Below are 21040 nucleotides of genomic sequence, written 5' to 3'. Positions count from 1 at the left end.
ATTCTTCATTCTGCAGGCTGATTTTAATACAAACCAAAGGGTAGCCCATCCGAGTCTCGAAATCAGGGGGTCTATTCTCGACCTCCGTCCGAAACAATTACTGTCAAATAAGTAATATTCGACAAAATTAAAAGACAAGTTTGAAGCTTCATTCGCATCACGCGTCTTTTCATTTGGTCAAGTATTGCTGTAATTGTTTCGGACGGATGTCGGACGAAGATCGATAGTAGACCCCCAGATGAGTTTCTAAGCGAGAAGATGAACCCGATTCCTACTATATCTTTCTAATTTGTGAGTTAAATCGGCCTCGACTCGGAAAAAATGCAGTATCCGATCGGGAGAGGCAATCAAAATCAAGCTGCTCATTTCTTTTACATTCCATTTCCTTACGTTTCACGTATTACAAAATGTCATTGTTTAAGCATATCGAATACTCAATAATAAAAGGACGAAATTAAAAATGTAACATTTATGGGATATTGACAAAATAAAAAAAAATATGTAATATTTTCACATCGAATGGAATTTTATTATATTTGACACCAGCCAAAAAAGGCTTTAAAAATTAAATTAAAAAAATATCTATATAGGCCCGCCGCCCACTGGCGGGGCAGCATAGGAAGGAATCCTTCGGTTTGCCGAAGCATACCGTCGCTAGATCGTGTTCGCGCCTAGCCTCTCTTCAGATCAGTCGTAACGTTGCAAGTTGGTTTATTACCAGTTGTATATTTAAAAATGTTAATCTTGCTGAAGAAGAATAAAAACTATATACCAAGAAGCATCCCGAAGGGTGCCGAGGCGTTCGCGAAGTTTCTGGCTCGGTATCCCTAAGCTTACAGAAACATTGTATTTGTAGCTACGACCATTGTAATTGAAATTTAAACTACAATGTCATAACATTAAGGTATTACTATACGTCATCTAAAAATTCCCTGCTGTGCCGTCCCGCACCAGTGGGCGCCGGGCCTTAATCAGTTTCCATAAAAAATACTTTTTAAAATTCGTGACATTATTATCTAAATAACGCACAATATTCCGGTAATTGAATGTTATTTTCCATTGTGTTACAAATTGACATTTTATAGATGACCGTTCTAGCTTTTATGTAAATTATTAAAGTGCAGTAGGCATTTTGCAGTTCTTGTCATCTTTACAAGTAATATCACTGTCTGATTTTTATTAATAGATTTTTAAGGCACTAAGATAATGATTTTGTAAATATTCTGTTTCCGATCATAATGAATATACGCCTATAAGTAATAACTAGAAAACAATTAATTAAATTTTAAAAATTACGTTGAAGTATGTAACTAAACATTGTCAATATTTAATGAAGGTAAATTATTGACTTTGATTATTTAACGATGATCAGTTAAGTTTTGAACCCTGAAATAGTGGCTTTAATATTGACTGTTAAACCGACTTCAACAAAGGAGGTTTGCAATTCGACTGTGTGTAAGCACGTTACGCGATGACTCCAACATTTATGAACTGTTTTTTATGATTCTTTTTTGTTGAAAAGAGGGTAACTCAGTAGTACGGGGCTTTTACACCGACTTCAAAAAAAGGAGAAGATTCTTTTAAATTTGAAGAAAATATTCACCTCTAAGGGTGGCAAACTAGGGGATGAATGACTTTTGAGGTCGGTTTTTTAGTATTTAGTACTCTATACTGAGATTATTAACCTGTGGGGTCCGTGTAATGAACACCGGGGGTCCATGGCGAGCTGACCTAAAATAATATAAAAATTGATATAGAAAATATCTTCCGACGGCCATCCATTATCTATTTTTCTTTTTGGTGAAATTACAGGCATTTGGGACTTGTCAACTTAGTCTGTCTAAGTGTGACGGGCGCAGTGGTAGTGCCCCTCAGATCTTTGAAATTTAAAGCTCTGAGTGGCACTGTAAGCGCACGACTTGTTCGTCCCGTCACTTGATGTCATAAAAAAAAAATTGAAGCGAGGGAGACGCGTGTTAATGCAACCTGGGGGCTTTTCATCTTCACATTTTTGGAAAGGGTCAATGGACTCTTTGAAATTTTGGAAGGAGGTCATGACTACAAAACGGTTCAGACACCCTACACTAGTTCCATTCAGAGGACAATGACAAACTCCCATATAAAATTTTGTTGACATAATTTGTATGCTTCAGTTTACGAAAAATATGTGAAAATATAGAGATGAAATTCTTGAACAAATTTTGTTTTGGGTTTACTATTCTGAGAAGTTTGGAAGTAAAGATATTCCAATTTGAAGTTATGGAGGTCAAGTGTTACATAATTGAATAAAATATATTCAGTGTAATTATTATGTCAAAATAAACTACAGAAGCCTTAAACAGAGTTAATAGAAGTTGAATGGTGCCGTGGGTTTGAGACGTGACGAAAGATCAGAGGGTTTTATTTGTTATACTGCTACGGTCAAAAAGCATGACGTTAAGCTATAACAAAAAAATGAGTTAATTAATACGTACCACAGACACAAATTATGTTTCTTGTGAAACGTGCCATTTATCTCGGATCTTTTCTGTCAGTTTTACCATTTTCTCGCGTGGCATTTGATGAAGAAATTATCTACTTTATTTTTTGTAATCAAGTAGTGAATCTCTTATCAGTACATTTGATATTACGTGAACTAACTTAATGTCGACCACATCCATACGATGTCACTCAACGTGAAGAAACTGACAGTTGTAAATATCAGTCCGGTGACATACTACTTAGTCATTACAGTTTCTTTTAAATATGATTTTATTTCCAGAATTAGACAGGCCGCTATTATAATTTGAAAGACCTAACGAATTTATTTTATTCAAACTTGTAATTAAGACATTTGAACACGCTAATTGCAATTGTTTCTTTGAGGAAGATATTTCACCTTTAAGGGGGCCAAATTAGGAGATGAAGTTAATTGAGTTTCAACCACTTTCCATTAACAGATTTCAGAAGAACTTAACACACAGATGTAACGTTGTACGTTTTGTTGAGGACTTCCATATTTTGCGTTTCGGTTATCGTTGAGGTAACCACGGTAACGGACACAGCGAAACCTTTTTTTCAATAAAAGAGCTATAATTACTAAATAAATGCACGCGTTGTCAATATAGTTCTTTACAATTCCACATTATGATGGTGGTTCATATTTAACTGTACATCATTAAAATATTAGAACAGAAGAAAAAAAGAACAGAATTTCAAAATAAAAATTCAAATAAATTACATTTATTCCTTGTGATGGCGTTGATTTTTCTGGATTAAAAAAAAAATAGCTGTCAAAAATTGGCGGGAAATAATGTTGCCATATTGAAACTTTAAATAAGTACTATTTCTTATATTATAAACATTTAAAAATTGTTAAAAATCGCAACAAATGCCGTATTAAATACTATTAAACTATATATTTTTTACTACAATCTTACGAGTAATAAACGATTAAACATCATGCATTGTAAAGATGCCCCAAAAATATTGACCAGAGAAACAAAAATGTTGTAATAATTTGATATTATTGTTGCTCCTAACCAATAGGAACCAAAATCTTACACCTTACTACGCAGACTTGTCAATGTCCCTCAATCTTTGCGATTTAAAGTTCTGAGTGGTACTGCAACTGTTATGAACAGGCGTGTCGCTTACCATCCGGAGTACGACTTGTTCTTCACGTCACATGATATTATATATACAAAAAAAGGATGGAGTACTTACAGTTACGTTTTCAAATGCAAATGGTGCATGAGCCTGCAGATGCAGGCTCTTTGGGGGCGTCACGGCGCTCGGCACCCCCTAAGACCCTGCACTCGTGTGCGTCGCACACCCTGCCACATCGCTAACATCCTTTTTTAAAGGTTTTTGTTCGGAGGCGAAATGTGACAGACTGACGTGATAATATGGGCAAGTTTTCGTTAAAATTTGATTATTACTTATTTTTATTTATCTGGTCTCTAAAAACATCTACCAAATGTGAATATAAACATGCTACTCTACGCATTTGAATTAAAATTTGTCAAAAAATTTATAATTTTTGGGGCAGTGTAGCCTTTTATGAAAATTGCTACTTCTTTAGTAGTTTTTCTTCTTCTGGGTTTTCCGGCACGTCTTTTATCTTTGATATGAATGTGGCATTCGTCAAGGGGCTGGCCGATGTAGGTTTTAACTGAAATATTAAAATAATTAATTAGACGTTAGGTTTTTTTTTTAATTACGTTGAAGTCGAAAACTTGCATTTTCTAATGTAAAAAAACTCATAACTATTTGGGACTCTAAAAGATTTAGACGAAACTATGGTATGGAATTCTTTATTTAGTTTGCTAATAAATATGTAAAAAAAACTACTTTTTATTCATGCAAATTCCCACAAACTACAAATTATCATAGAAAATAACATAATAAAATAGTAACAAATATTGACGAAACAAAGGCATGCCATAAGGGTCTAGCACACAGCGTCTGAGGACTACACTACTAAACCCAGGTTATTCTGCCATTGCCCGTTATAAAACTTAATACAAGAAACTAAATTAATATTCTGGCACAAATAATTAACTATTAGATAAAAATAATAATAAGTTGAAATTACATGCAAGAGTACAAAATTTTCCATTCAGTATCAGTAATTTTAGTTTTAATTTATTTTTATGTACATACAATTTAAAGGTACTGAATAAATGTTTCTATCTTTCTTTCTTTCTTTCTTTAAAAAAAAAAGTAGTCGTTGAATTCTAATAATGACCAATAGGGATGCCGCAGATGCGAATTATAACGACATGTGTAGACACGGATGCGGATGCGAATAATTCACCGTTGAAATCTGCTCTATCCTATTTCTGCCGCCCCAATCAGTAAAAAAATAAAAATAAAATAACACACACACTCAACATATGGGGATATGTGACTAGTGAAATCCTGAGTCGCAGGTGCCATGGACACACACATAGACAACCACAAATGACACCCAAACTCACGAGAGAAATAAATGTAGGCCATACAAATATTTCTCCCGGCCCGGGAATCGAACCTGGGACCTCTGCATGGCAACCGTTCGGCCACAGAGGCAGTGATGTCAGCATTACTGTGTTCCGATTTAGAAGGGTAAGGGTGCTGGTGAAATTACAGGCACATGGGACTTGTCAACTTATGTCTCAGAGTGACGGCCGCAGTGGCAGTGCCCCTCAAATTTTTGCGATTTAAAGTTCTAGTGGCAATTCAACTGTTATGGACAGGCGTGTAGCTTACCATAAGGCGTACGACTTGTCCGTCCTGTCACTTGATATTATTAAAAAAGTGGATCATTGTCGATTAGGTGATCACCGAATTATCATTAATTTAAAAGAGATGGAAGATCAAAGATGTCGTGGAAAGATGAACTGGGCTATCTTGAAAGAAAAAGTTCGTAAGTCAATGTAAACTGAATAATTTTTGTTTAGAAAATTGACAGGTTGTTGTTACGAATTCTCGGTCCTTGACTGACTGTACTAGTCATCGTTACGCGCTTTGAGTACGGCCTGCTCTCAACGATCTTGTGGTGACTTGTAAAACATCCGCATCCGCAAAAACTCTGCATCGATTGATTCGGGTGTCGCATGCGGAAGCAGATTTTAAAATTACTACAATCCGCGGTTGCTGACGCATCTGAGACATCCCTAATGTCTATTTATCACGACATAAATGCAATTTGTGTATAGCAACACTCATTGCTTTATCTCTCGTCAAAACCTGTGTACGGGCAAGGTGTAAATGCTATAAAATTGTAACTCAATTACACTTAATTATTTTCAAAGTAGAACTTTTTAACGCTATAGAGTCCCAATTATTTCCATTCCACTAATTGTAAATTACTTATTTATCACGCTTTCGACTTCAGATTTCAATGTTACAAATAAAAGCTTAAACAATTAGTATTACAATGTCTGCTTTTCTTAGCTGTAAGTCAAATTCTATTTACAAATTATGCTGTAACATCAGAAGCAGCAGGTGAACTGAAGATAGATAGAGAAGAAGAATATGAGCTCGCATGATTATCTTCGCTACGATTGTAACATAACAGTATTATATATATGACAGTAATTCTTTCGGACGTACCGGACGCATGGCCTGATTACACACTCCCACCGGGGGTGGTAGCGACCACAGAACAAAAAATACAGTAGAAGTGGTTAATTAAGGCCCATTTAGATGGAGAGAGTTTATCACACGCTTCGTGACGAAAATTCGTACGCGATTATCGTAAGCAATAATCGCCATAAGATTATCGTATCATAATGTTTGTCATTCAGGCAAGAACTAAAATCTCGCCTACGATTATATCATACGAGATTCGCAAGCAACTTAATCGCCTCCTCGACTGTTTACACAGAGAAATATGTAGTAAGGAGATTCTTGCTTACGAGTTTTCGACTTGTCTAAACACGATCTCGTATGACATTTTTTCAAGTTCATACGATTATCGTACAAATTGCCATTCGATTACTGCGGTATTGATTATGGATATATTGAAATGGCGCAAAAATCATTCAAATTTGGTACTGCTGATAATATTAAGTTCATTGCACTGTAATGATAATGAAATAGAATTTTTTTATCATTTTTTTTAAATTTTATAAGTATTCTTAAGCCAAAATTTTTTTCGCTCTTGTTTCATTAATTCTTGTCTTAGAAAAGCAGTGATAATCAAAACACCCTCGCGCACTGCGCTCATGGTAGAAACGGCTGGCATAAAAACTCGAAATACGATTTTTGCTTTCAAGTTCTGGTTACACGGAGACGTTCAATATTCAAAGGCGATGCGATTATCGGTCACGTGGAAGGGCGATAATCGCGATAGTTTAGACGAGGAAAGTTTTTTATATTTTTTCGATAATCGTATCTTCGAGACGAGAAACTCTCTCCATCTAAATGGGCCTTTAGCCTCACACGCGTGTCAATCATAGGTCTCTTAGGACCTATGCGAGCTCGTCCGCCATTTCCGCTTTGTACGGTATGGTCAATTCTTTTGCGTGAATTGTATAAAATCGTAGAAAAATGCCTTATTGTGCTGTTTCAAGTTAAGAATGTGTGAGTTTTGGCGACATCGGTTCTCATAGTAACCGAGGCTTATGCCACTTCCATTGTTTTTTTATTCCGTGGTAGCGACCAAGGACCTCTAACTACGACACTGCTGACAAACCTCCTCAACTCCCACCAGTCTTTTCATACATGGCCTTTTATTCTTGGTATTAGCTGTTTTAACCTGGCCTTTTTCAAGGACATCCCCAATCTGGGTGTGGGGAATGCAAATATATGTATAGTTGTACGTTAGATGAACGAAATAATATAAGAAAATTCTGCTGTTTATTATAAAATCACTTCTTTTATGCTTAGAATGATAAAGTATCTAGATAAGCCGATGGGAATCTTGTTGGTTGCTCTCCTTACTATCTGACATTTTTGTTACAATTAGTGAAAGTGGAATCCTTCGAAATGTGGGTCTTTAGGAGAATGTTGAGAGCGGAGAGTCAAAGTCATGAATTATAGTGTGCTGCAACGTGTTTGTAGAAAGCAAGAAGTGTTAAATGCCATCAACAGAAGGAAACTGGAATATCTGGGTCATACACTGAGGGTCGTATTCTAGAACTCTACTCAATGCTCAAAACTTGAGTATGATTCAAAGCACTAGAAATCACACTCAAGTCCTTGCCATTAGGGTCGTATTTCCAGTGTTTGAAATCATACTCAAGTCTGCTCAAAACCTGACTTAAGCATTGAGTAGAGTTCTGGAATACGACCCTATGAAACCTAAAATACAAGGAAAGGAAGAAGGAGAATGCCCTGACTCAGAAATTAGCGCCAGTTCAATGGGACGGCCTCCGTGGTCGTGTGGCTTGCTATCTCTGATATCCCGGGTTCGATCCCCGGCCGGATCAGTGTAGAAAACTAAACTTTTCTATATTGCCTGTGGTCTTGTGGTCTGGGTGTTTGTTTCCGATTTCCATAACAAAAGTGCTTTAGCTATTTACTTTGGGATCAGAGAAACGTATATGATATTGTCTTATATTTTTGTATAAAATAGGAACACCTGATCTCGATTATTCAGAGCTGCAGTGTCCAAGGGTCAGATCGCCAACCTTCATTAGAAGATGACACATGAAGAAGAAGAAGTTACAATTAGGTAAGACGTAAGATCCTAGTTTTCTAAATTATTGATCTAATTCTCCTTCAACCGTCAACGTTTATTTTTTACATCGAACATATAACCAGAAATAGAGACGAAATAAGGGCCTATACATTCCTGGTAACTCATCAGTAATGCGTCACTAATAAATCGACCCCTCCCACGTAAAGTATCGTATGTCAAAATTGCCAAGTTTGCAGGGGAGCCTTTTAAAGTTCTGAATTCACTGAAATAAGCATAACACGTTACTTTAGATTTCTCACTTTTATTCGGCAAATCTCGTTACACACGTTGAGTATCATAAAATCCTAGATATCGGTTAGATGATCTATTAGATGATCACTCTATGTGAGTAACAAGCTTTGCCGAATGAAACGGAGAACTTTAAAACACTCCCCTCTAAACTTGGCAATTTCGACATACGATACTTTACGTAGGAGGCGTCGAAATATCAATTCTCGTTAACACTGAAATATAGACAGCGCCAACAACTGATCTGTGTGCACATCTCCGTATATTCCAAAAATATTCTGTATTTATTGTAATAAAGATAACATCCGTAACAATGGCGTGCTGTTCCATTCGGTGATGTGGGGAAAAACAGCAAAATATCTAATTACAAAACAAACGGAATCAAATTTCATTGGGAATTAAATATGTAATTTTACCATTTTCGTCCTTTATAGCAAAGCTCAATTAAACTGGTCGATTTGAAGAGAAACAATTGACGACACCCGTCAATTGTTTCGAATCCGGGCTGGCCAATCGGAGCGCAGTTGTCACAGTAATGATATAGCAGAATAGTTTTCAAACAAATTAACCCTTCCACAGCGGACCTGTTTTGGCCGGTGACATTTCGTCTCTATTTCTGGTTATACACTCGATGGTTTTTTAACATCAACAGCAAAAAGGAGGGAGTTGAAAGCCTTTGTATGTGTATCAGTCTGCTTGTGACATTTTAGGTTCCAAACGGACGGGACGGACTGATTTCAAAGAGATTTTTTTTTTATTTGGAGGCTAATTTAATAGGGTTGGTTCTTAGCTGTTTAATGAACATCTGTACAGGGATCATCAGCTCTTTTCTCACTTAGACCAGGGATCTCATTTACATCAAATCAGATGCCAGGTAACCTTGATCTGATGGTGCAACCAGGTGTAGATAGAATAGAAAAGAAAAATCATTTATTCGACGAAGGCAAAAATACATAAAAGAAACTATCGAAATAGAAGCGCGCACGCGTATTTTTTACTCGCTGCAACACCTTCTTAGTACGCGCCAAGAAATTGAGACACCAAATGTGTTTGGTGTCCCAATTTCTTCCAATGAATATTTTTACGAGTACTAAACATAAATACGTGACCCTGAAAACTAAATGCCTATGCCTAACTACTGCAGTTAGTAAGGAGAAGAACTATGTAAACCCTTCGCCATGAACAATACAATGTATAAGTTAATCATTTTTAAAGAACAAATCAAGTTAGTGTTAGTGCATCTGTACTAAATTTAGTGACTTAAATATTAGTGTTTCTTTTATATATTATAGATTTAGAATTTACACACATACATTAAAACCATTAGGTACTTAACTAACACCTACATACTTAGTATCTCGTCTTATCTTCCATGTCCTGGGAGCGTGAAAATAATACATTATTATAATAATTATTTGTTATGCAAAGTTGTTGTTTGACGCGAGTATTGAAGCCTGAGCAAGCGAAGGAGTCTAAGAATGAACCACGAGCGAAGCGAATGGTTCAGAAATAGAATCCTAAGCGTAGCGAGGGTTTCAAGTCACGAGACGCAAAACAACTTCGCTGCCGAGCGAAACACACAACTTTTCACCTCACTATAGCGAGGAACATGGTAATGGTAAAATTAGTTATCGTTGTCAATTTAATGTCAAAATAATAAGAATAAAATATACAAACGGATTTATATTACATCAATAATGTACGACAAATCGTGTAGTTGAACGTGTCATTATCTTTTTTTATCGAAAGAAAAAGTTAGATGCACCACAGTCCATCGTCAAGTTCGAATTCCAAAAACCTTTCCGAGCTAGTGAGGTGAAAAATTAATTTACTTATACAATTATTTAAATATAGTACATTATTGCAGAGGCCGGGAAGTAAAGGATTGCTGGACGAGTATGACTTATAAGAGTCAGACAATCCCCATTCCCGCCAATTTTTATATATATAGATATATATACTACGTTCTGGTATATGTGACCAGTGATATTATCAGCAAACTCGACGCAGTCCCGCTTTAAGGGTTCTTTTTCCGTGCAGGCAAAAGTGGTCGTTACTGACAACAGTTGCCTGCACTTTGCTCGTTCTTGTCAAGCTATGGTGTTTAAGGACTGTTTAATAAAGTGATATAAACAAAAGGTTTTCACAAAAAAATTCAGCAAAATAAGAGACGGAGCTAGCGGTCATCTCAACTTGCAAACAAAAATGTTCTGAAACTAGGACTGCATAGCATATATATATATTTCTTTCTGTATGTTTTAATAGGACAAAAATTTTCCATCAAAATTAAAACATTGATAAGAAAAACTTATAATAATTGATAATTGACGTGCTTCAGTCATCTTCTTTAGAAAATATCTTGTTAATTGTCCTTGCTGTCGGTTAAATCAACCCGCCAGGGTTTTTACCCAAAATTTTTAGGTTTTAACCCACTTATGTCCAAAATCGTGGGCGAAAATGGCGAATACGGAATTTAGTATAATTCCATACTTATTATAAATTTCGATGTTAAAAAACCTTTTTTAGGCGAAAAAGAGAACTTCAAACAATATCTTGCAATCCCAAATCGATTCAAGTTATACTTGAAGAACGATTTATTTCTAGAATAGGAACGCAACTCGAAACGTCTAGATCACAAAGCAATAAAGATTTCGTAATAATATCATAAAATTTGAAGAAAACTCGATTTACAACAATATTTAGTTTTTGCCATCGATTTTGGGCATTAATGGGCTTCTACCCGATTTAAACCTGGCGTTAATCCGTTAGTTAATCAGTTTAAAAATAGTAAAACTATTTAAAATAAACACATTTCTCACCGCGTTAGACTTTGTTTCCTGAGCATCCTCGACTCCACCCCTCACCCCGTCACTTAGAAGCTGTAATGACACCAACAGTTTAAAAAACTAAAATTTTTAACAGAATCAGTCAGGCGTTACTTAAGTCCATGTTAATAAAAATAGCTGCGCTTGTTTTGAATTTTTTTTTCTCCCTCCGCATAAAATTAATAACACAAGATATAAATAACGTGAACGCAAAAGAGCCTACTATTTTGTTTAGAGCAAATATTTCGAAATTATTAATTGCTTCTCATTATGCATTTAGGGTGCTGTCGGGGTTGCCTCGCTTCTCACAATCGGGGATGTTTACCGTAGCACGCGTAGATTGCTTCCATGCAATCATGCGCAAGCGGTGCACATCCCTGATGCGTTGGATGAGGGTCTCCTGTATCTCAATCTCAATATCCTAAAGACCAGAGGCGGCTCGTGGAAGATTTTAGTGTTAGTTTATTTTGAACAACGCCACTGAACAATACTACGCTTCATGATAGAATAAATAAATAAATAAATAACGCACACACTCAACATAGCCCCGCACTAGGGAAACCCTGTGTCGCGGGTGCCATGGACACACACATAGACAACCACAAATTACACCCAAACTCACGAGAGAAATAATTGTAGGCCATACAACTATTTCTCTCGGCCCGGGAATCGAACCTGGGACCTCTGCGTGGCAGTCGGGCATGGTAACCGTTCGGCCACGGAGGCAGTTAATAATATTGATTTTTACATAATATCATTGTTTACAACACAACAATAACACCGGCAACAGCGCATGGAGGCGGAGTGCAGAATCAGGTAGTCGTCGCACCATCATTCAAATCTTACTAATTTTCTCATACTAATCTTTTGTTTCACGTGTCGCGCCGTAATTTCTCTTTCGCACTCATTGAATTCAGAACTGAACTTCGTAAACAATGTCGGTTCATAGGTTAGTCATTCACTCAAGGGTTAGTAACGCTTTACTATAAGAGAGACAGATAAAAATGTAATTGATATTTATTGTTCATTAATGAAAAAAGAAATATTGCGACTACTAATTTTATTTTGGTGGATTGGATAGGAGAGCCGCCCCTGCTAAAGACATTTGCTGAACGCTTTGACTGTCAATACATAAACCATTGCAATATGGTACTTCTATTGACTTTAGTGTCTTTTTTGGAGACGGAGTATAATGACATTTGTAGGGTTGCCAGTTTTCATAAAAATTTTAATAGTTATGTAGTTGTTGTCGATAGCTTTATCGATAGATTGTGAAACAAGCTAAAATTTTGCCAAAAATGACTTGTAAATGTTCCCACGTTTTAATGATTACGAATTGAGTTTTTGCCGTCTTTATTCTTATTTTGACAGTTGGCCTTCTAGTATCGAGATCAATTTTTATTTATTCACATTTTAACAAGAATAGCCGGATTTGATTATCTATGTTGAATTAATTATTAGTTAATTAACTAAAATATGTCCTCTTTTTATTTTTCATAAACATAGTTCATACATACAGTGTATGTATGTAAGAACTTACAAAAATTGACTATTCAAATGAAGTTGTGCCCAGTAATTGGATGATTCAAATGAAACAAGTTCGGCTATTTATTCTGTAAACGTGACCAATATTCAGTCGACAGTCGATAGAATATTTATCGACTGCAATCACTAGCTGCTTGGAAGTGGGCAACGCTATTGCGCTATGAACTGTAATTTTACTCCGTCTTAAAAAAAGACAGACTCTAAATCTGAAATAGTATTCTAAAATTGTAATTTTATTTTATTTATTTTTTATTTTTTATTTCTGAGTCAAATTATTGTATTAAATGTTTGTAATGTATGACTCATGTTGGTCGAAATAAATGATTTATTATTATTATACAAAGTGTCTAATGTGCAAATGTTATTTTTGTTATTTAAGAATAAATAGTTCAATTGTATCGGAATTTGCTTTGCTTCATTTTCATCGGATTTTCTGGAATTGCTATTCAAGTCTAGACTCACCTTATCAACTTCGGTATCGATTTGTTCATTTGTGTTGCCCTTGTTCAACGCACCCTTCTCCATCAACGTGGCGCGTTTGGCCGCCAAGTACATGGACCTGAGAATATGATAAAAAAACATCAGGGTCCACCGAAGTAACAAAACTGAAATTCTCGAAATTACATTGCGTGACGTTTGTGTTTTAAATATATTTATTTATTTATCTACATACATATCATAAACCCTCTATGATGTGTTCAAAAATCGCAAATTACGACCAGCGTAAAGATAAACTGTTTTGTTAGAACAAATTTCTTATTTGTGAAAATGTTAATAACATCAAATTCCATTTTATAATTACATTCAAATTTCGAATATCTCTGAAAAACAAAACAATTTGTTTCGACCTCAATTCTAATATCAGTCGAAATCATAGATTTAGTATAGGTACCATTGACTTACAAATAAATGGACGACGGGTCTAATACAAAAACCACGACGTAGTGACATGTAAAGGAATATGAAAAAGCTAAAACGTTGAATTTAAATTGTAATGTCATCGCAGTACTGTCTAATTTTGCTTGCTTCGCTGTCAGAAGAAACAAACGAAGACTAAAGCGTGAATGACGCTCTGTCTACGATTTTAACGCCCTATAATTTCGGACACTTTTTAGCGCGGACCCGACGTCCATATAATTGTAAGTCAATGATAGGTACCCATAGATTGGCAATGCAAGTGAAAGAGCGTTAGTATAGACGTATGTTAGAGCGAGATGGGTAGACGAGACCACTTCATTATACGCTACGAGCCTGTATGAACCTAGGGGCATCTTACAACGAAACAAATTTCGTTTATTTTTGAAAAATAATTGGGTTTAAAATGTGAAATAGTGTTAAACGGACTTTTATTAGTCATGGTAACGTGTTCAGTGCCCGGATGTAACTCACCTAACAAGGAAAACTCGCACAATAGTACATTTCATATGTAAGTACTATTTAAATTTTTAGCTGTCTAAAAGCATTACCACAAAAGTTTTTTACTTAAATATATCCGTAAAATAAAATTATACCATTCAAGTGCATTAATAACCCAAATGTATACGAATTCAATTAAAAAATATATCAAATACGTGAATTTCTGAAATTCATAACCCCACTTTCATAGAGATTGACGCAATCGATAATATGTTATCGAGATGTCATTAACTGAAAAAAAGAAAGGCAAAGGCGTGGCTTGCATACAGCCGAAATCATCTTCATACTTAATATTATCAGAAATTTTTGGTTTTAGTACTTTATATTTAATTAATATTGCATTAGTGCATTATTTTTTGTCTACATTAAAACGAAAATTTCTTTTAAAAGCGTAATTGAGGCACCCAATTTTTTTATGTTAATTATTGTAGTTGATTCAAATTTCCTCAAAACATTGAAGTACGACAGAAATGGCTTATAATGCTAAAGAGAGAAGACTGGGTTCCCAAAAAGTTTTCAAAAATATGCAGCAAACACTTTGAGGAAAAATGCTTTACCTTTAGAGGCAAGCAAAGAGTAAAGCTACATTCTGGTTTTCAAGTATATATTTTTTGTAGTTTTGAAATATAAATATTTTTAAGTTGTTTAAGAAAATAGAAGAAATTTGGTCATTCTCCCCTTTATCTTCAAAACTACTGAGCCTAAAGTTTTGAAAAAAATGCAGAAATTATCCTTAAATCTCTCACTAATGTGCGAATAAACCTATATTTGCTGTTAGAATCCGGTGTAAAATGTTAATCGATATTAAAGTTAAATCAGTGGATGGCGCAACACTATTTATCTTGCACACATGCACATTACTGTGTGCGTAACAGATGTATCTTTGTTTTGGTCTCGTCTCCAATACTTCAAGACCAATCTATGGATATGCTAAATCTATGGTCGAGATGAAGTTTTATTCGAAATGAAATGTCAATAGCAAACAATTTTGACAAATCTCACACGTTAATTGATATCGAACGATGATAGTTGAGATCGACTCTAGGTTGTCTATGAATTAAAAATAAAAACTACGGTTGCGTGACATGCGTGAGAAAAGTTTTTATTTGCCGCCATTTCGCCAGTCGTAACATGCGGTTCCTGAACACATCACAGAGAGCTTATAATGTGTATAGATAAAGCAGTGTATGTAACTGTACATAATTAGGCATTAAAACGCGTGAGATGTTTTTAGGTTATATAAATCCACCATTACATAGGGCGCACTATAAGTTTCCGGAACTGGCCACTTACATAAACAATATTTAAAAAGTAATTTGTAATTACATTTGAAAATGGAACTCTGGCTGTAGAATACAGTTTGTTTCATCTGACTGTCACTTGTTTTTACATTGTGGTGACATTTTTAGAAATTGGTTGGTTATTGACAAACTCCACAAAAATAACCGTAAACGCCGTATCATCTTGCACCACGATAATGCCAGTTCTCACACGACCAGACAGATAAATGAATTTTTTAAGGTGAACAACGTTGACCTTATAAGCCATCCCGCGTACAGTCCCGACCTAGCACCTAGTGACTTTTATTTATTTCCAAAAATTAAGAACCAGTTACGCGGTCAACGATTTTCATCACCTGAAGAGGCTGTCGAAGAGTATGAAAAGTATATTTCAGAGATTGTCACGGAGGAGTGGCATAAATGTTTTCTAAATTGGTTCATTCGTCCAGGGAAGTACTGCCGCCTTACCTATTTCTGCCCCCAAGCAGTAATGTCAGCAATACAGAGGTGCTGTGTTGTATGCTTTCAAAAAAATTAACATTTATTGATATATTTCAATTAAATATCTTGTTGAGAAATAGTGTTTGTTATTTAACTAGGAAAAGTCAATAGGTTTTAACCGACTTCGAACAAGAATGAGGTTATCATTTGGATTTTTTTTTAATGAATGTGTTACGCGATTTCTCGGGCATTTGTACACTGAGTTTGATGATTCTTTTTTGTTAGAAAGAGGGTAACTCAGTTGTGGTCCCATTTAAATTTGAGATAATATTCCACCTCTAAGGGTTGCAAACTAGGGGATGTATCCGGTTTCGCACACATTCCGGTAACAGATTTCAATAAAACTTGGAAAACAGATGTAATTCTACGAACTTTTGAGGTCGGTTTTTTTAAAAAAAAATTAAATATCTTGTTGACAAAAAATTGTTCATTATTCACTGGCTAAATAAATTGCTTTTACTAATTACGCAAAAAGAGGGGTTATTTAGAGTTCACAGTTGTGTATGGGGTTTTTTAAATTTATGTTTTACTGCTTATATACTAGATAAGATACCTTGTGATTGTTATGTAGTACAACTCGGCGATAGCCCTGACGCTGTAATCTGGCACGAAGGTGTGACGCAGCATTGAGTCCATGTTCAGGTTCTGGAGAGAACCCATGGTCGAGGGGGCTGGAGTTTCAGCTGTAAAAGAAGCATTGTTAGGTTTCATGGCATACAAATTACTTATAACAATAAATATACCGGGATGTCACGCAGGTGTTGCGTAATTAACTTCAGTAGCAGTACAGCTTCTTGTGAAAGAGCTCGACCAGGGTAGTACTGCCACCTTACCTGTTTCTGCCGCCAAGCAGTAATGTGAGCATTACTGCGTTCCGGTTTAAGGTGTTGGTGAAATTACATGCACATGGGACTTGTCAACTTATGTCGCAGGATGATGGGCGCAGTGGCAGTGTCCCTTAGATCTTTGCGATTTAAAGCTCTGAGTGGCGTGTCGCTTGCGCTTGCGCACAGTTTATTCGTCTCGTCACTTGATATAATAACGCACACGCACACACTCAACATAGCCCCGCACTAGGGAAACCCTGTGTCGAGGGTGCCACGGACACACACACAGACAACCACAACATTTCTCTCGCATACAAATATTTCTCCCGACTCAGAAATCAAATCCGGGACCTTTAAGAGTTGATACTACCTCACCTCGAATTAAAATTTTTGACACTCGCTTTATTTCAGAATAGATTTTTTTTACAAACGAAATTTAAGCCATTTAAAAAATACGCGTTCTGTTTTAAAATTATATTATTGTAAGCTGTACATCTCGGCTGTGCACCGTCCTTCACCACGTTATAAAAGCAGAACAGGTCCAAGAGCGAGGCATTTGATTGTCGGCGCCCGCTCGGATATCATCGGTGACGTGAGCCATTTGTTAACGATTTTCTTATGTATTTTGTTACTTGTTACTATTTTGATTCTAATGTGATTTTATTTGATAAAGTGTTGTGAGCAATTGCGTAAGCACGGTAAGACATCTTGTACTGAAAGATACTTCGTTCGTTGAGGCTTAAGAAAACAATAATTTGTAAATTTAATAAAAGTTCGTTAAAATTTTGTTAGATGTTCTCTTTTTTTCTAATTTCGAATCCTTTTTCTAGCTATATTATATTTAGTTTTAAAGTACCTATTTAATACAGCGGTTATCTTGTAAAATTTCGAGTTAAGTTTGTGTTATTTTTCTACGGTGTAAATTTGGTGTAGTGTATACTTTTAGGCATGTATTTTCATGCTGTATAGTAATCAGTGCATATCCTCAATTTTAGTATATATTTTCTCCTAACTGATTGATTCAACATTTTCATTCTCATGCGGAATCAACCTGTGACGGTGTGACCTCCTTATACCGTCATCCCACCTTTTTGTATCGCCTCTCTCCATTCGTATCGTATCGTTTTTTCTTCTTCTACTCATATTTAAATTTAAAATTGTTCCATTTTACCTCGCATTCTGATTTTCTTTCTTTCCATCGTCACTCTCTGCGCGACCGCGGTAGCGAACATACCATTATTTATCTTTTTGAATCGTTTACTAGCTATATTTATACAGTTTACATTTTAAAGATTATATTTCGACCCCACCTACGTAAAGTATCATATGTCGAAATTGCCAAGTTTACAGGGAGGCATTTTAAAGTTCTCCATTTTATTCGGCAAAGCTCGTTAGTCAAATAGAGTGATCATCTAATACACCATCTAACCGATATCTAGGATTTTATAATACGCTATGTGAGTAACGAGCTTTGTCGAATAAAACTGTGAAATGCTAAAGTCACGTGTTGTGCTTATTTCAGTGAATTCAGAATATTTAAAAAGCTCCTCTGTAAACTTGGCAATTTCGACATACGATACTTTACGTCGGAGGGGTCGATTTGTTAAAACCGAATAAATAAACCGATTAAATATCTATAAACTGGACTTTCAACGTTTGAATTGCTAAATTTACTAAATAAGATGTTGGAGGCTGCGAGGCTGCGGAGGCTATTACTGCTATCCAGGCTACACACCTTTACAATCCCCCAGAACGCCCCCAGCACCAGCAGCACCTCCACAAACCAAAGCCATTTAGACATCACATACGTTGTTATGATACCACAAACACCCAGACCCGAGACAATGTGCGAAAGTTAATTTTCTACACTGATTCGACTGGGGATCGAACCCGGGACCTCAAAGATGGCGACACTCGACCACGGAGGCCGTCAGTCGTCTAAATACCGTTTTCTAAATAATGATACTTACCCAAGCCAACGTTCTGTGTAAGCGCCTGCACGCCGAAGTAAGTGAACGGACCAGCTTCGAAGACCAGGTTTTCGCGGCCAACTGTCACTTCTACACGGCCCTCCAGGATCAGAACGAAGTAGTCCACCTGTGGAAAAAGTTACAACAATAAAACTATTATCAACAAAACACATAGGAAAGAACAATGGCGAACTCCCATACAAATCCTTATTCTTCAATGCGGACTTTGTAACGCACTTCCCATTACTGTTCATGATAGTAAATTCTTATATCTCTTAACACTGGCAACAGCGCATGGAGGCGGAGTGCAGAATCAGGTAGTCGTCGTACCATCATTCAAATCTTACTAATTTTCTCATACTAATCTTTTGTTTCACGTGTCGCGCCGTAATTTCTCTTTCGCACTCATTGAATTCAGAACTGAACTTCGTAAACAATGTCGGTTCATAGGTTAGTCATTCACTCAAGGGTTAGTAATGCTATACTATAAGAGAGACAGATAAAAATGTAATTGATGTTTGTCGTTCATTAATGAAAAAAGAAATATTGCGACTACTAATTTTAATTTGGTGGATTGGATAGGAGTGGGAGTTCAGTGCACCATCGCTCCTTAGGACGAGCCACCCCTGCTAAAGACATTTGCTGAACGCTTTGACTGTCAATACATAAACCATTGCAATGTGGTACTTCTAATGACTTTAGTGTCTTTTTTGAAGACAGAGTAAAATGACATTTGTAGGATTGCCAGTTTTCATAAAATTTTAAATAGTTATGTAGTTGTTGTCGATAGTTTTATAGATAGATTGGGATAGAAAATAAAATTTTGCCAAAAATTACTGAATTGTGAACGTTACGACGTAATCTTATTTTGACAGTTGGTCTCATTGACTTACAATTATATGGACGTCGGGTCCGCGCTAAAAAGTGTCCGAACTTATAGGGCGTTAAAATCGTATACAGAGCGTCATTCACGCTTTAGTCTTCGTTTGTTCGACTGACAGCGAAGCAAACAGAATTAGACAGTACTGCGATGACATTACAATTTACATTCAACGTTTTAGCTTTTTCATATTCCTTTACATGTCACTACGTTTAAATAGGTTGACTTGGGACATTTTTTTCGTGGTTTTTGTATTAGACCCGTCGTCCATTTATTTGTAAGTCAATGGTTGGTCTATTATTTTTTAACAAGAATAGCCGAATTTGATTATCTATATTGAATTAAAATCAAAATCTTTCAAATATATCTCCTCTTTGCATTTTTCCTAAACACAGTTCTAAATACTATGTAGGTGTGTATGTATGTAGGAACTTGCAAAAATTGACAGTTCAAATCACTGGTGCTGGAGTCATTGGATGAATAATGGGGTCGAGGATGATTCAAATGAAACAAGTTCGGCTATTCATTCCATAAACATGACCAATATTTAATCGATAGTCGATAGAATATTTATCGACTACAATCACTAGCTGCTCGCAAGCGGGCAACACTTCCGCAACAAACAGTCATGTTACTAGTCGGAGTAATTTAATGTTTTTGCTATTTTTTTAAATTATTATTTAATTACATTTTTTTTTGTTGTGCACTTAAACCCGTTTTAGGAATATCAACCCTAATTCATAGTATTTTTAATTCTTTTTTTATTAAATTTTTTTTTCAAGTAACTATGTAATTCATGTGAAATAATAATAAATAATAAAATAGACAACCATAAATTACACCCAAACTCACGAGAAACATAAATGGCTATATAAATATTTCTCCAGGCCTGGGAATCAAACCTGGGACTTCTGCGTGGCAGTAACGGCATGGTAACCGTTCTTCCACGAAGGCAGTTAAATTGATAAATAATGTTATATATCGGAGACCTGGTGTTCCAAGACACAGGGTCTATCTAGCTTGGGCACCAGTCTGTGTATGTTAATGGAGGAGAATAAATGAATATTATTACATTATCAAAGTCATTACCGGCTTGCCTTCCGAGAAGACGTATCTCTTCGGGTCGTTCTTGTCTTCGTCGCCGCGTAACTTGATGTGTTGGATGACGTCCTGCTTCAGCAGGCGACGGAGGACCGTCTCTGATATCATGTCCGGACGGAACGCGTCTACACCTGCAAAGAATTGAAAACTTATTACACAGGTGTTTATTTTATTGAATGTCATGGTACTGCCATGATATTTATACATTTTTCACTTCTCTTGCTCTAAAAATATGTCAATATAGCCTCAAGTAGCGGGAGTAAAGTGCATCCTTTAATCTCTGGGGAGTAAAAAGTA

The 21040-nt window shown here is 36.0% G+C and overlaps 1 protein-coding gene across 3 annotated transcripts; it reads right to left on the bottom strand.

Moving 5' to 3' along the window:
- Nucleotides 1-287: 287 nt before the first annotated feature.
- LOC113240535 (metal transporter CNNM3-like) lies at nucleotides 288-20884 on the bottom strand. Of its 3 annotated transcripts, none has more exons than XM_026477866.1 (7): nucleotides 20732-20884; nucleotides 18763-18889; nucleotides 16519-16648; nucleotides 13231-13327; nucleotides 11218-11277; nucleotides 9745-9775; nucleotides 4068-4153 (listed from the first exon to the last, which is right to left on the bottom strand). In XM_026477866.1, the coding sequence occupies exons 1-6, from the start codon at nucleotides 20849-20851 to the stop codon at nucleotides 9749-9751; spliced, it is 561 nt and encodes a 186-aa protein (XP_026333651.1). In that variant the 5' UTR covers nucleotides 20852-20884; the 3' UTR covers nucleotides 4068-4153; nucleotides 9745-9748. The 3 variants fall into 3 exon arrangements, with proteins under 3 accessions (XP_026333650.1, XP_026333651.1, XP_026333652.1); XM_026477867.1 differs by having other exon boundaries at nucleotides 4132-4153; nucleotides 9749-9775; XM_026477865.1 differs by lacking the exon at nucleotides 9745-9775 and having other exon boundaries at nucleotides 288-4153.
- Between the last annotated feature and the right edge of the window lie 156 nt (nucleotides 20885-21040).

Source organism: Hyposmocoma kahamanoa, unplaced genomic scaffold (genome assembly GCF_003589595.1).
Source record: "Hyposmocoma kahamanoa isolate Upper Pololo Valley unplaced genomic scaffold, ASM358959v1 148, whole genome shotgun sequence".
Classification (NCBI taxonomy): Eukaryota; Metazoa; Arthropoda; class Insecta; order Lepidoptera; family Cosmopterigidae; genus Hyposmocoma; species Hyposmocoma kahamanoa.
This window is presented reverse-complemented; position numbering and strand designations above follow the sequence as displayed.